Genomic DNA, 16,099 nt, shown 5'->3' with positions numbered 1-16,099 from the left:
ATTGATCTTTGGGCTTTCTTAAAATGTTAGCTTTTTTAAGAAGTAATTTTAATAGGATTTTAATTTTTTTAAATACAAATGCATATTGGGCATAGGCATCGATGGAAGATTCTTTCTCCATCCGAGTCCTTCCACAATTCATTAATGACATCCACACAAAATGAATAAATGGAAGTAAATATGTGGACCATACTGCTTCTATGCTATCTAATGTATCTCTTCAACCTAACCTTTTTCAAAGCAATTGAGCACTTTCTGCCATGGCTGGCTCTAGCTTACACATGCTCTTCACAAAGCTATCACTGGTTTTGAGTCTTCTATGGAGTGCAAACTTTGGTCTCTGGCATGAACCTAGCAGCAGCAGCAGCAGATTAGGGATATACCCACCAACATGCAAGCGAATAGAGTGTCCATCTTATGATGTTATAGAAGTTGGTGATGGATATGAAATTCGCAGCTATAACTCTTCTGCTTGGATGTCAACCTCTCCCATCCAAGACATTTCCATTGTTGAAGCTACCAGAACTGGTTTCCTACAGTAAGATTTCTTCTTTCATTTGTTGTTTTGTTTAAGAGAATTTTATAGCTTGAACCATTGTTCTGTTTCTGGTCACAGGCTGTTTAACTACATTCAAGGGAAGAATAAATATGGAGAGAAGATAGAGATGACAGGTCCAGTTATTACTGAAGTTTCTCCAAGTGATGGACCTTTCTGTGAATCCTCATTCACTGTCAGTTTTTATGTTCCAAAAGAGAATCAAGCAAATCCACCTCCTGCAGAAGGCCTACATGTTCAAAGATGGAAACAAACATATGCAGCAGTAAGGCAATTCAGTGGGTTTGTTACAGATTCAAATGTTGGAGAGGAAGCCGCTGCCTTGGAAGCCAGCCTTGCAGGTACTACATGGGCTACTGCAATTCAGAAAAGCCATGATGCTGATGCTACTTCTGTGTATACAGTTGCACAGTACAATTCTCCATTTGAATTTGATCACAGGGTCAATGAGATATGGATGTTGTTTGACAATTTAACATAATTACAGTTAACAGTCATAGAAGTACCATGTTATTCAATAAACTAGCTAGGCAAGCTTTTATGTGTAGGCGTACTGTTTAAAGTTTTCTGTTTTAGTGATATTGAATAAAGGTGCTTGAATGCTTTTGTTATCAAAATGATAGTGAAATGCTAGTAATCTAGCAGTTGAGACCTGATGACCATCTCCCTAAATACACAGCTTCCCTGTTCACGTTGCAATGTGGACGGCACAAACCATTGCCATTGTTAGCACTGATGGTGGTAGTGCTGTTGGGTACAGTTTCGAGGACGGGAACCGTACAAGCATGTCGGCAAGTAAGTGCTATTGACAGGATATTCTCAACTAGATCCGATTGGATCCATATATGTAAAATAGGTGAGATCGTGGACTCTAAGACACAGCATCTGTGATGGGATGCACGTATAAAAGAGGTAGGATTTACATATTTGTGTCTTAATTTATAATGGATTAAGTCTAGGTAAGTTTGCCAATGACTAAATGACTCTGTTCAAAAACTTGTAGCAATGGAAAACCCACAAGGAGATTGATAACATTTTCAATTCTCCAGCGAGAAGCAATTGCTTTGATGCATTATCAAATTTATGGCTTTCCAAAACAATGCAATTTCGTTTCCTTGTAACTAAATAAATAATAAAAAAAAAAATCGTAGTCTGAGACAGAACCAGGATTAGTGTTCGCTTGGTTGATGTGAACCAAACAAGTGAGACACAAGTTTTCAAATAGGAAAAGGTCACTAGAGAGTCCCACATGGAGAAGCTAGCACTCTACATTCTCAAGAATTAATTCTAAATGCTGACAAGAACGTTTCTTTTACTTGGGTGATAAAACAATCCCAATCCAATGCCCCAGTTAAGAAAATAGCGATAACAGAAAAAATTTGAGGCACAGATTCCGACTAGCTAAGTCATCTAATTTATCAGTTGGGATCTCCAAGCCTATAATTTACAGTTGCCAGAAGTTCAATCAAGACCGCATTTTGGATTAATCCCATATTTTGAAGACATGGTACAGAACAAGTCAATAGGAATTTCAGCAGAATCACTGACCAGTTTGAAACTATCTGCTCTCCATAACCCTTTTGTAGAATGTGTTGACAAGAATAATAAGTCCTGCACAGCCCCTTTCATCTGAGATGAACCTAGTCTGAGGCCTACTATTTGAAAATGTTCTACAACACTGAGTGTCCTACAAGGATGACTGGAGCATACAAGTTACTGAAGATCGAGGAGAATGTATCTGCATTGCATGCATCAGTGTAATCCAAAGTACTAAAAGAGTCGCTGGTGCTCTCAGTAGTGAAAGAAGCCTCATCTGAGCTTGCAGAAAGGGACCAACCACTTGATGTGGCATCAGAGAACTCCATCGCTTGTGCAACATTCCTGTTTGTGCTCCCCAGAATTCCATTAGTGTGGTTGATAAGGCCTATACCATTTTCTGGTTTGAGATGCAATGATGGCTCTGAGCCAAGGAAGTGGCCGCTTGATTTGCCATGTCCCTTTCTCGAAGGTTGCTGAGTCCTTGATGATGAGTAGCATCTTGCAGATGGTGGAACTTGTTGCTGGATAGCTTTCTTACAAAATTCTCTCTGAGGACGAGGGCGGGATCTAAGAAAGAAACATGTTTTAAAAAGTGAAATGAAGAACGGATGGCAAATCCAGCATATACATCGTTAGAAGGCAGTAGTAGCATTTCTAAGAAACAATGAATGAGAGAGAGAGAAAACAGTTATGGGGAATTTAAGCCAAGATATATACCTAATGTAAAATAGAATGTATGCTCCCTGTGACATCACTTGGCTCATTGGCAGTGGATGAACCTATCAAGGAGCCATGATCCAAAACCTTGAATTCCGAACTCATCAAAATAGGAACTGAGCAAAGAAAAATTAAAATCATAATCTCAAGTGTAGCCAATTTTGTTAAATCCTCATATCAACCATGTCACTAATCTCAAGGCAAGTAGGAAAAAGTAAATAAATAAAATAGCAAAGATAATTTCTGGCATTATTCTTGTTAGAATGATGTAATTGTGCCTGTAATTAAGAGATTAATTGCTGTAATTATGGGATGTAATAGTGCCTGTAAATGAATACTCTTCCATTCTTAGAGTACAACTAACCAGTACAATGTTCTCTAATGGCCTGAGGGAATAATCAAGCAATACTTCCCCAGAATCACTCTTCCATTCCTTTCTCTTCTCTGAAATAATAGTTCCTTTAAAGTAGGAGGTGATGATTCCATACTTGCACTGCAACTAAATTGCACTTGTAAGCCACCCTGTACTTGAGGTGTTGCTAGCCTAGACTGTAATTGTGATGCAAACTCTCTTTTGTTATTATACTTCTTGAGTGTCTGTAGCACTAGTACCATCCTTTGGCATAATTGTTTTGCACTGAACTTGCAGGGAAAATAACTGCGTTGCAAGGTGAAACCTAGTTGCACTACTGCACCACTTAATTGGTGTAAATATTGGGCAATATGGCGAAACAAAGTTTCACTACCCTTGTGGGACAACTAAGCTCAACTACATACGTGATATAAAGAAGATTGCTTCTAATGCTTGGTGGAACCAAGTTGCACTGCATATTTGGAATCTCACCCTCTTTTTTTTTCTAAGGAAATAATCAAACCACTAAAGCAAAAAATTTAAACACGTGTTATATGTCCAAGAGCCTTATGAAGTGAGAATCTAGTGCATTTAAACTTCAATGGGATAATATCTATTAGAAGCGTTCCTCATAACCAGTTACTGATGATTGCGCATGAACTATTAAATTTTATTAATTGTTTGCGGAAGCCAATAGAATGGGAAAGATAAGAAGACATTGACAGAATGGAAAATATAGGGTTCTTCACTAGCTGGAAAATCATGCCAACCTTTCAATTAAAATTACTCCCTTTTAGTTTGGACTAAAACTGAATAGCTTATTTCATAGAGAAACCACTATTTATAGGATAAGATGAACTTTGTTACACGATACATAGCAACAACCAAATTCTAATCCCTAAGAAATTGCAACAGATAAGGCGATATAAGCTTGTCTAACTTCCAAAATCAGAATGTATTTAATCCCATAAAACAATCAAGAATCCATTAACTATTCTAATGACTATCATTTTAAGCAATCCAAGGTCCAATCCCAAATAATTTATCCCTTCGGGTATTAAAAAAAATGTCATATGCAAAACAATATGTAAAACCAAAAGTTCACTTCATCATAGGCTTTAAACTAATGTATAGACGATACCAACGTGTGCTGAGCAGTTATGTTAAGAACAAACTATCAAAAAGAACTGAAATGACGAGAAAGATTTACCTCTGCATCATCTACCCTGAACAGTTGCCTTGCAGATCTTTTACATATGCCACATAATGCCCAGAAAAGGATGCATTCAATGTATCCAAATGCACCACAACAGCATAAAGCATGTAAAGAGGAGGAATATCTTCTGTTCCAGTCATAAATGGGATCATATCCAGCATATCAGGAAAAGTAATACATTTGTTTATTTTCCCATAATCAAAGCGCTAAAAAAGTCTGACAATGAAGCATTAAGTCTTATCTACCCAAAAAGAAACTAAGAAGTACATATACCAAGAACTATATAAAGTCTAAGATCAACCGAGATGAGTTTAAAATAAACACATTTGTTATTAGAATTGCATCTCAAGTTGTAATTTGTGCAGATCAAAACAACAGCAAGTTGCTACCTACAAAGCTAAGTTCTTTCCTTTTCACTGTATGTAAAACTCAAATGAGATTAGGAGCACCTTGTATCAGTCAGTTGTATGATTACAAATCAACTCGTAAAACCAATCAATGTTCAAAACTAAGAGTTAGAAGTTCATGAAAATGCATGCAGCAAGGTTCTTTAGCAGGTAGATGGCATTCAGACTGAAATAGAAAGTATATCATAGAAGACCTCGTTTGGTCAAAGTCAAATATGCAAGTGCTACCTGGAAGCGCTTCAAAACAATTGTCAGAATATTTGGTGCCTCGTGTATACTCAATTGCTTTGTAGCTCGGACAAATGTTGTACACCTTATTATCAAGTTGCTTAAATTTTAATCTCTAAAGTTGAAAATACTGTAACACAGATGTGAATAACAACATAAATAAAGGACAAAAATGTTTATCATACCTTCCACATCTATACATGTTTTCTCCATCCAATTCTTCAGGGGTTGTAAACTGAGTCAATGCATCTTCTAGTGACTCAACCCAGCCAAATATCTCTAGTGTAAGATCCATCATATTTTCATATCGTTCTGACTCATGATGACATCTCAGATATTTGAACTATTTAAAAGAAGAAGAAAGAAAACTCAATCATGACTATTGTCAGTGAAATTGGGGGGGAAATAAATTGGAAAAACAAAAGTGAAAATCAAATATAACTGAAGACAGAGTTCCAAAGAAGCAATCAAGCAACACCTTTGACCTAAGACGCCCACCAAAAGCATGTAGTATAAAAGTTGCTTCTTGCAATATGGGATTGACCTTGTCCTCAACACCTAGTCCTTCCAAACATATAGACTGCATTGATGCAACCAGAAGCCTGGACATAGAGAGCTCATAAATATGCACAAATTGAAGAGTAGGAATAACATCTAAAGAGTCTTAAATGTGGAAAAGGAAAGAAAACATGGGCTTGTAATCTTTTGCAGACCTTAAAAACTCAATGTACATCTTCCTGACTTCCACCACCAATCTGGCAATTAATATTCTGCATTTGCAAAAGTATTCTACTAGGAGATAGAGGGCCACCACATTCTCCTAACATCATCACAAGTTTCTCAAGTTCACACATAAGACACCAATCTTTCCCCCAACCTAACAAGCGCATGACAGAGGGAAAAAAAAAATAAAAACATATAAAAACTGTAGAAAGAGATGATTCTCATATATATTTCAATTAATCTGTACATGAGTATTTATATACAATTGATTCCTATAATTGTGTTATACTAATTAGGAAGAAATCCTAAATAAGAAATCCTAAATAGGAATACAGAATACAGAATATACACAGAAATAATATAATGATTGACTTTCCATAACACTCCCCCTCAAGTTGGAGCATAGATGTTAATCATGCCCAACTTGTTACAAATGTAGTCAATCCTAGCTCCATTCAGAGCTTTTGTGAAAATATCTCCTAACTGCTCTCCAGTTTTGATATGTCCTGTTGAGATGATCTGTTGTTGAATCTTTTCACGAACAAAGTGACAATCAATCTCAATATGTTTGGTCCGCTCATGAAATACCGGATTAGAAGCAATATGGAGAGCAACTTGATTATCACACCACAATTTCGCAGGGGGGGTCTTAAAACCTGTCTCATCTAGTAATTGAAATATCCACATTACCTCACATACGATTGTGCCATGGCTCAGATTCGGATTAGCACTAGATCGAGAAACTACACTCGCTTCTTGCTTTTCCAGACACCAAATTTCCTCCAACAAAACGCAATATCCAGAGTTGACCTCCTATCAATCTTAGATCCGGCCAGTCGGCATCGAAAAACATTCAACATTCAAATGCCCATGATTACCATATAACAAACCTCTTCCTGGAGCTCCCTTGATAGCACAAGATTTGTCCCAAGGCTTCCCAATGAGCAACGGTTGGGGAAGACATAAACCGACTTACCACACTAACGGCATAAGCAATGTCGACGAGTGTGATAAGGTAGTTCAATTTTCCTACCAATCTCCTGTATCTCTCGGATCTTTAAACAACTCACTATCCCCGCTACTTGATTGTAAATTTGGAGTCATTGGTGCACTACAAGGCTTAGCACCTAATTTTCTGTCTCTGTCAATAGATCAAGGACATATTTTCTTTGAGACAAGAAAATACCCTTCTTACTTCTCATAACTTCAATACCCAAAAATACTTTAATAATCCCAAGTCTTTGGTGCAAACTGGTTTGGAGGAAGGTTTTAAGAGATGAAATACTGCAGAGTCACTCCCGGTGATGATAATGTCATCCACATAGACTACCAGGAGAATTAGACCACCTCAGTTGCTTATAAAATCTTGAGTAATCACACTTACTCTTTTGCATACCAAATTCTGTCTTGCTTCACCGAATCTCCCAAACCAGGCCCTAGGACTTTGTTTCAAGCCATAAAGAGACTTCTGAAGCCTACAAACTTTACCCAACTCCCCCTGAGCAACAAACCCAGGTGGTTGCTCCATATACACCTCCTCCTGAAGATCACCATGAAGGAAGGCATTCTTGATATCCAATTGGTGTAGGGGCCAATCATATGTAGCTGCTAAAGAGATAAACAAGCGAATGTAAGTTTAGCTACAGGAGAAAAAGTGTCGAGTAATCAACCCCATATGTCCGAGCATATCCTTTTGCTACAAGGCGTGCTTTTAATCTAGCCACGTAACCATCGTGATTTACCTTTCAGTAAATACCCATTTGCAACCAATAGCTTTCTTACCAATGGGCAAGGCAGCAGATTCCCATATACCATTAGCATCTAAAGCCTCCATTTCCTCTTTCATAGCAAAGACACCACCAAGATGAGACAAAGCCTCACCAATGTGATATTAGGGATGGGAATAGAGTCTAAAGAAGTAACAAAACACCGAGAACAAGAAGACAATTGATTATAAGAAACAAAAGAAGAGATAGAGTAAGTACATGAACGTTTACCTTTACGAAGAGCAATGGGTAAGTCTAGATCAGAATCATGATCGATGAGTGCAGGATCTCCCAACGAAGTAGGTGGTGGAGGATATGAGTCAGGAATCTCCAATCTCTTGGAATAAACATGAACAACGGGAGGCCGAGTAGGTCTAGAGACGGAAGAAATAGGCTGTGAGAGAGGACTAGACATTGGTTGGACAGTATATATGAAGATATCATCCTCCTCCCCGACTTTCATACACGGATGATTGAGAAAAAATGGAGTGGACTCAAAAATGTGACATCTGCAGAAACAAGATAACGATTAAGAGTAGGAGAGAAACAACGGTACCCTTTTGGATCCGGAGTACCCAAGGAAGACACATTTGAGAGACTTTGGATCCAATTTAGTAACTCATGGACGAACATCACGTACAAAACAAGTACAACCAAAAATACGGGGTTCAACGAAACAAAGATTTTGTAGGAACAAAGCAAAGATAAGGAATATCCCCATTAAGGGCGAGAAGAAGGCATACGATTGATCAAAAATATGCCATAGAAACCGCATCCGCCCAAAAGTGTTTAGGAACTTTCATCCAAAAGAAGAGCACGAGTTACCTCAAGAAGATGCCGATTTTTCTTTCGCCACGCCATTTTGGGATGGGGTATGCACACAGAAGATCGATGAAGAATGCCATTTTGTGTCATATAAGAGTGAAATTGTGATTAAAAATATTCTTTAGAATTGTCAATTATTAATATGCGCACAGAAATATTAAATTGAGTTTTGATTTCATTACAAAAGGCACAAAAGATAGAAAACAACTCAGAACGATTCTTCATTAAATATAACCAGGTAACACGAGAATAATCATCAACAAAAGTAACAAAATAACGAAATCCAGTTTTAGAAGTAACAGAACAAGGACCCCAAACATCAGAATGGACTAACTCAAAAGGGGATGAAGCCCGTTTATTGACTCTAGACACAGAAGGCAAACGATGATGTTTTGCAAACTGACACGACTCACATTCTAGTACTGATAAAGACTGAAACTGAGGACACAACTTCTTCATGGTAGACAAAGAAGGATGACCCAATCTACAATGAGCTTCAAGAGGTGTTAAGGTACTGGAGCAAACAAGCGATCGCGGTACATGATTTTCCAGAATGTAGAGACCACCTGACTCACGTCCTCTACCAATAATCTGCTTTGTTGTAAGATCCTGAAACAAACACTAATCAGAAAAAAATAGAACAATTTAAGGTACGAGTAAGTTTACTAACGGAAAGTAGATTAAAAGAGAAATTTGGTAGACACAAAACAGATGACAAAGAAATTGACGAAGTCGGATTCGCAGTTCCAGAACCCATAACACAAGAAGTAGAACCATCAGCTAAAGTAACAGTAGAGGAAGTGGGTTTAGACTGAAAAGTAGATAGAAGACTAGAATTACCTGTCATGTGATCTGTTGCACCAGAATCAATAACCCATTTGGATGAGGAAGACACAAGGCATGTAGTGGATTTACTTGACTCAGCGATCGCAGTGATAGGGGAACTGGTAGGCTTTAGAGATGCCTGATACTGGGAAAACTGTGCAAAATCCTCTGCGGATACCAAAACAGTTTTCTCAGAGGAAGATACTGTAGAATCCTCTGCTGCCATATTTGCCATTTGTGATCGCTGATTTTTCCTCTGAAGTTGCGGACAATTATATTTTGTATGGCCAGGCTCATGACAATAATAACAAATGACTCCTCTTGAGTCCTGATTAGAACTAGCCTCTCCATTACGCTGATTACTTACATTTGCTGTAATTCTCCTCTACTTCCTCTTCTATTACCTGTTGTCCATTTGGATTATGGCTAATAAGAGCACTCTTGGCGGTGTGAAGATTGGGTACTCTCTGCTGAAGGACCCGTGTGAATGTTTCATGCAAAGAGGAAATCTCGAATCGAAAGAATCGAGATTTAGCGATCTCATACTCGAAGGAAGGCACAAGAAAACTCATAACAGCTGTTGCTCCGTTGGGCTCTTTGAACTTTCACATCGTAACTAAAAGGCAACAATACATTAAGTTCCTCATATACCCGCTTAAAATCCATAAAATAAGCCGTGAGAGACTTATTCTCTTTCTCGGCCATAGAATGCCTTACAAACATCATAAATACGGAGATATTCCCTTTACGATACTGAGAAAATCTAAGTAATCCATCAATTCCTTAACAAATTCCACGGTGATTAATTAAACTAATTACCTCACCGTGAATCGAGTTCATTGCAAAAACAACCGAGCATCCTCCCTTAGCCAAGTTTGTTGTGTATCATCGGTAGGTGGATCTTTAGTAAGGTGATCATCCTTATCAATGCTACGCAAATAGACCCTATGATCTTACTCCACTCCGGATAATTCGAACCATTAAGTTTGTGTTCCGTGATCTTAGTCATCATCGGAATCACATCGTAAATAACATTCTTATTGTCCGCCATTTGTTGAGACAAAGAAAACTAACCAAACGCTAATCCAAAGTCTTGTGACAACAAAATAATCCAAAATCACAAATCAAGCAAATCGAAATAGGATCGAGAGCCAAACCTCGAAGTCCTTTAATGGTGTCTTGGATCGCAACAAAGACACGCTGGTGGAATGAGGGGATTGAGGCGACACTGGCAATGTTGATTGAGTCGAAGCGGCGGTCGTGGCCAATGTCTCTCTGGTGGGTGGTGAGAACAAATAATCACCCTAGATAGATGACCTGCTCTGATACCATGTAGAAAGAGATGATTCTCATATATATTTCAATCAATCTGTACATGGGTATTTATATACAATTGATTCCTATAATTGTGTTATACTAATTAGGAAGAAATCCTAAATAAGAAAACCTAAATAGGAATACATTATACAGAATATACACAGAAATAATATAATGATTGACTTTCCATAACAAAAACAAATTATTACAAATGAATTACCAGAACAATAGCAAAAATGAGGAAATGAAAGTACAGGCTCTTGAATGTGATCTACGAAGCAAGAAGATTATCAGCGGCTTTGTGCAGGTTAGACATTGAAGGACAGCATTGGCATAACAACTGCAAGATAGGAACTGTGATCATTGGAAAATGTCACACACACAAAAGTTCTATTGCATGAAGAAACAGAATCCACAAATTGCATAGCCTAGCTCCCAATCTCGAAAGGTTAAATAGACCTTGATTGGTTACTTTCTCATGTAGATAACAAGAAAGCCAAGAATTTAGAATTATAGTATAGTGTAGAAAGAGATGATTCTCCTTAATTTCAATTAATCTGTACATGGGTACATATATACAATTGATTCCTATAATTGTGTTCTACTAATTAGGAAGAAATCCTAAATAAAAAATCCTAAATAGGAATATAAAATACAGAATATACAGAGAAATAATGTAGTGATTGACTTTCCATAACACTCCCCCTCAAGTTGGAGCATAGATGTTAATCATACCCAACTTGCTACAAATGTAGTCAATCCTAGCTCCATTAAGAGCTTTTGTGAAAATATCTCCTAACTTCTATCCAGTTTTGATGTGTCCTGTTGAGATGATCTGTTGTTGAATCTTTTCACGAACAAAGTGACAATCAATCTCAATATGTTTGGTCCGTCTAGTAATTGAAGTATCCACATTACCATACATATTGATTGTGCCATGACTCTGTATTCCGATTCAGCACTAGATTGAGAAACTACACTCTGCTTTTTGCTTCTCCAAGACACCAAATTTCCCCAAACAAAAATGCAATATCCAGTAGTTAACCTCCTGTGTACCTTAGATCCAGCCCAGTCGGTATTTGAAAAATATTCAACATTCAAATGCCCATGATTACCATATACCAAACCTCTTCTTGGAGTGCCCTTTAGATAACACAAGATTTGTCCTAAGGCTTCCCAATAAGCAACAGTTGGGGAAGACATAAACTGACTTACCACACTAACTGCATAAGCAATGTTAGGACGAGTGACTGTAAGGTAGTTCAATTTTCCTACCAATCTCCTGTATCTCTCTGGATCTTCAAACAACTCACTATCTCCTGCTAACAGTTATAAATTTAGAGTCGTTGGTGCACTGCAAAACTTAGCACCTCATTTTCCTGTCTCTGTCAATAGATTGAGGATATATTTTCTTTGAGACAAGAAAATACCCTTCTTACTTCTCATAACTTCAATACCCAAGAAATACTTTAACAATCCCAAGTTTTTGGTCTGAAACTGGGTTTGGAGGAAGGTTTTAAGAGATGAAATACTTGCAGAGTCACTTTCAGTGATGACAATATCATCCACATAGGCTACCAGGAGAATTAGACCAGTCTCAGATTGCCTATAAAATACTCAGTAATCACACTTACTCTTTTGCATATCAAATTCCTGTACTGTTTCACTGAATCTCCCAAACCAGGCCCTAGGACTTTGTTTCAAGCCATAAAGAGACTTCCGAAGCCTACAAACTTTACCCAACTCTCCCTGAGCAACAAACCCAGGTGGTTGCTTCATATACACCTCCTCCTGAAGATCATCATGAAGGAAAGCATTCTTGATATCCAATTGGTGCATGGACCAATCATATGTAGCTACTAAAGAGATAAACAAGCGAACAGAAGTAAGTTTAGCTACAGGAGAAAAAGTGTCAGAGTAATCAACCCCAAATGTCTGAGCATATCTTTTTGCTATAAGGCGTACTTTTAACTTAGCCACAGAACCATTAGGATTTACCTTTATTGTAAATATCCATTTGCAACCAATAGCTTTCTTACCAGTGGGCAAAGGCAACAGTTTCCATGTACCATTAGCATCTAAAGCCTCCATTTCCTCTTTCATAGCAGCAAACCAGCCAAAATGAGACAATGCCTCATCAACAGTATTAGGGATAGAAACAGAGTCTAAAGAAGTAATAAAACACCGAGAACAAGAAGACAATTGATTATAAGAAACAAAAGAAGAAATAGGGTAAATACATGAACGTTTACCTTTACAAAGAGCAATGGGTAAGTCTAGGTCAGAGTCATGATCCATATGAGGTACAGGATCTCCCAACGAAGTAGCTAGTGAAGGATCTGAGTCAGGAATTTCCAATCTCCTGGAATAAACATGAACAATGGGAGGTCGAGTAGGTCTAGAGACAGAAGGAACAGACTATGGGAGAGAACTAGACATTGGTTGGACAATATATATTAAGAGATCATCCTCCTCCCCCTGACTCTCATAAACAAATGATTGAGGAAAGAATAGAGTGGACTCAAAAAATTTGACATCTGCAGAAACAAGATAACGATTAAGAGTAGGAGAGAAACAGCGGTATCCTTTTTGGAGCCGGGAGTACCTAAGGAAGACACATTTGAGAGACTTAGGATCCAATTTAGTAACATGTTGACGAACATCACGCACAAAACAGGTACAACAAAAAATACAGAGTTCAATAGGGAATAAAGATTTTGTAGGAAACAAAGCAGTATAAGAAATATCCCCATTAAGGACAGAAGATAGCATACGATTGATCAAAAAATATGCCGTAGAAACTGCATTTGCTCAAAAGTGTTTAGGAACTTTCATATGGAAAAGAAGAGCACGAGTTACCTCAAGAAGATGCCGATTTTTTCTTTCGGCCACGCCATTTTGGGATGGAGTATCAACACATGAAGACTAATGAAGAATGCCATTTTGTATCATATAAGATTGAAATTGTGCTGAAAAGTATTCTTTGGCATTGTCACTTCTTAATATGTGAAAAGAGCAGGAGATAGTGAAAAGAGTAGGAGATAGAATAATACTAGTAAAGCTAGTACTAGAAGGAGAAATAATAAATGTAGTTAGTGCCTATGCCCCATAAATAGGACTAGATAGTGAGAGTAAACAAAGGTTTTGGAAAGATATGGATGATTTAATGCAAAGCATACTGAATGAAGAGAATGTTTTCATTGGTGGAGAATTAAATGGACATGTAGGAAGTGATAGGCAAGGTTATGAGAATGTTCATGGAGATTTTGATTTTGGCAGTCGAAATGAGGAGGGAAAAAGCATTTTGGATTTTGCTATGGCATACGACCTAAAACTAGCAAATACCTACTTTATAAAAAGAGAGTCACATTTAGTGACTTTCAAAAGTGGGCAACATAGAAGCTAAATCGACTTCCTTTCAACTAGGAAGACAAATAGAGCTCAATGCAAGGATTGCAAGGTCATTCCAGAAGAGGCTTTAACAAGTCAACATCGGTTGGTGGTCTTGGATGTCGAGTTTAGGAACAATTCAAGTAAAGTCAGAAGAAATAGTGTAGCTCGAACAAAGTGGTGAGAGTTCAAAGGAGTAAAGCAAGTGAAGTTCAAAAATGAGCTTCTCGAGTCCGAAGCATGGAAGATGGATATGGAGACCAATGATATATTGATACAGATGGCATCAAAGATTAGAGAAGTAGCTAGAAAAGTACTTGGAGAGTTTAAAGGACATGGACTACCCTCAAAAGAGAGATGGTGGTGGAATGAGGAAGTACAAAAGGCAGGGAAGAGAAAAAGGGAATGGTATAAGAAATTACCTAAATGTGATAATAATGAGACATATGAACAGTATAAGATAGCAAAAAAAGAGACAAAAAAGGCAGTTAGTCAAGCAAAAGTACAGGCTTTTGAAAAGTTATATGAGAAACTTAGAACTAAAGAAGGGGAGAAAGATATTTATAGATTAGCAAGAAGGAGAGAAAGGAAATGTCAAGATCTCAATCAAGTTAGGTGCATTAAGGATAAAGAAGGAAAAGTGTTGGTGAAAGATGAGGACATTAAAGAAAGATGGAGAAATTATTTTAATAATCTCTTTAATAATAGTCAAAATGGTAATAGCGTGAATATAGACTATAGAACAATAGAAAAGAATGTGAATTATACTAGAAGGGTTAGATCTTTAGAAGTAAAGGAAGCACTTAAGAGAATGAAAGTGGATAAAGCCTGTGGACCCGATGGAATACCAATTGAAGTGTGAAAGTGTTTGGGAGATATGGGAGTGGCATGGTTAACTAAATTATTTAATAAAATTCTAAACTCAAAGAAAATGCCTGATGAATAGAGGAGAAGTATTTTAGTACCTATTTTTAAAAATAAGGGTGACATACAGAGTTGCTCAAATTATAGAAAAATTAAACTCATGAGCCATACTATGAAGTTGTGGGAGAGAGTTGTGGAGCATTGCCTACGTCATGATACTTCTATCTCTCTCAATCAATTTGGCTTCATGTCCGGTCGTTCAACTATGGAAGCAATCTTTCTCATTAGAAGCTTGATGGAGAAATATAGAGATGAGAAGAAAGATCTACACATAGTTTTTATTGATTTGGAGAAGGCTTATGATAGTATTCCAAGAGATGTCTTATGGAATATGTTAGAACAAAAGAGGGTATCTATTAGGTACATACAAGTGTTGAAAGATATGTATGAAGGAGCAACTACTATTGTTCGCACAGTGAGAGGGGACACAAGAGATTTTTCAATCTCAATTGGATTACACTAAGGATCAGCTACAAACCCTTACCTTTTTACATTAATTTTAGATGAATTGATGAAACATATACAAGAGAGTATTCCTTGGTGCGTGATGTTCGCGGATGATATTGTTCTGATAGATGAGACGCGAGAAGAAGTAAATAGAAAGTTAGAGCTTTGGAGAAGTACTCTAGAGTCAAAGGGCTTTAAGTTAAGTAGAACAAAGACAGAATACATGTATTGCAAGTTCAGTGAAGGCCAAACTGGTGATAGGGAATGAGTTAGTTTGGATGGAGTGGTACTGTCCCAAAGTAATTACTTTAAATATCTCGGCTCAGTCCTTCAAATAGATGGGGGATGTGAGGAGGATGTTAGTCATGGGATTAAAGCTGGATGGTTGAAGTGGAGACGTGCTACGGGAGTTTTATGTGATCGCAAGATTCCCAATAAGTTGAAAGGAAAAATTTACCGTACAACCATACAACCGGCTAAGTTATATGGTAGTGAGTGTTGGGCACTGAAGCAGTCATATGCGTCTAAGATAAGAGTTGCAGAGATGAGAATGTTAAGGTGGATGAGTGACAATACTAGAGTAGATAAAGTCCATAATAAGAGCATTAGAGAAAAAATAAGAGTGGTGCCAATTGAGAATAAATTGAGAGAAGGGAGATTGAGATGGTTTGGTCATGTGAAGAGTAGACATACGGAGACTCTAATTAGACAAGTAAAGCACATTAGGTTAGAGGATAGAAAGAAAAAAAGGGGTAGACCTAAATTGACTTGGAAGAGAGTAGTACAACATGACCTAGAAGCATTACACATTTTTGAGGATTTAACCCAAAATCGTTTAGAGTGAAGAAAACGAATCCATATAGCCGA

At 37.5% G+C, this 16,099-nt stretch overlaps 3 protein-coding genes across 4 annotated transcripts; 1 reads left to right on the top strand and 2 right to left on the bottom strand.

Moving 5' to 3' along the window:
• The first annotated feature begins 189 nt into the window (after positions 1 to 189).
• LOC110658854 (uncharacterized) lies at positions 190 to 1,173 on the top strand. Its single transcript, XM_021816619.2, has 2 exons — positions 190 to 538; positions 617 to 1,173. The coding sequence occupies exons 1-2, from the start codon at positions 261 to 263 to the stop codon at positions 1,035 to 1,037; spliced, it is 699 nt and encodes a 232-aa protein (XP_021672311.2). The 5' UTR covers positions 190 to 260; the 3' UTR covers positions 1,038 to 1,173.
• A 520-nt stretch (positions 1,174 to 1,693) lies between these two features.
• Positions 1,694 to 4,571, bottom strand: LOC110658849 (ubiquitin C-terminal hydrolase 15-like). Of its 2 annotated transcripts, XM_058142654.1 has the most exons (3): positions 4,375 to 4,571; positions 2,813 to 2,928; positions 1,694 to 2,662 (listed from the first exon to the last, which is right to left on the bottom strand). In XM_058142654.1, the coding sequence occupies exons 2-3, from the start codon at positions 2,857 to 2,859 to the stop codon at positions 2,227 to 2,229; spliced, it is 483 nt and encodes a 160-aa protein (XP_057998637.1). In that variant the 5' UTR covers positions 2,860 to 2,928; positions 4,375 to 4,571; the 3' UTR covers positions 1,694 to 2,226. The 2 variants fall into 2 exon arrangements, with proteins under 2 accessions (XP_057998637.1, XP_021672301.2); XM_021816609.2 differs by having other exon boundaries at positions 2,813 to 4,571.
• Positions 4,572 to 4,577: 6 nt separating this feature from the next.
• Positions 4,578 to 10,811, bottom strand: LOC131177601 (ubiquitin carboxyl-terminal hydrolase 15-like). Its single transcript, XM_058142655.1, has 5 exons — positions 10,726 to 10,811; positions 5,729 to 5,892; positions 5,494 to 5,617; positions 5,216 to 5,358; positions 4,578 to 5,100 (listed from the first exon to the last, which is right to left on the bottom strand). The coding sequence occupies exons 2-5, from the start codon at positions 5,746 to 5,748 to the stop codon at positions 4,971 to 4,973; spliced, it is 417 nt and encodes a 138-aa protein (XP_057998638.1). The 5' UTR covers positions 5,749 to 5,892; positions 10,726 to 10,811; the 3' UTR covers positions 4,578 to 4,970.
• Positions 10,812 to 16,099: the final 5,288 nt, after the last annotated feature.

This window comes from Hevea brasiliensis, unplaced genomic scaffold (assembly GCF_030052815.1).
Source record: "Hevea brasiliensis isolate MT/VB/25A 57/8 unplaced genomic scaffold, ASM3005281v1 Scaf62, whole genome shotgun sequence".
Lineage (NCBI taxonomy): Eukaryota > Viridiplantae > Streptophyta > Magnoliopsida > Malpighiales > Euphorbiaceae > Hevea > Hevea brasiliensis.
Note: the sequence above shows the minus strand (reverse complement) of the source record. Positions and strands in the feature narration are given on the sequence as shown.

Excerpts from the sequence above, each read along its gene's own strand:
- LOC131177601 (XM_058142655.1), bottom strand. The coding sequence starts at position 5,748 with ATGTACATTGAGTTTTTAAG. Across the intron at positions 5,618-5,728 it reads ATGTACATTGAGTTTTTAAG|GCTTCTGGTTGCATCAATGC; the intron begins GTCTGCAAAAGA and ends CTCTATGTCCAG. Across the intron at positions 5,359-5,493 it reads GTGGGCGTCTTAGGTCAAAG|TTCAAATATCTGAGATGTCA; the intron begins GTGTTGCTTGAT and ends TCTTTTAAATAG.
- LOC110658854 (XM_021816619.2), top strand. The coding sequence starts at position 261 with ATGGCTGGCTCTAGCTTACACATGCTCTTCACAAAGCTATCACTGGTT. Across the intron at positions 539-616 it reads ACCAGAACTGGTTTCCTACA|GCTGTTTAACTACATTCAAG; the intron begins GTAAGATTTCTT and ends TTCTGGTCACAG.
- LOC110658849 (XM_021816609.2), bottom strand. The coding sequence starts at position 2,859 with ATGAGCCAAGTGATGTCACAGGGAGCATACATTCTATTTTACATTAG. Across the intron at positions 2,663-2,812 it reads TACATTCTATTTTACATTAG|ATCCCGCCCTCGTCCTCAGA; the intron begins GTATATATCTTG and ends TTTCTTTCTTAG.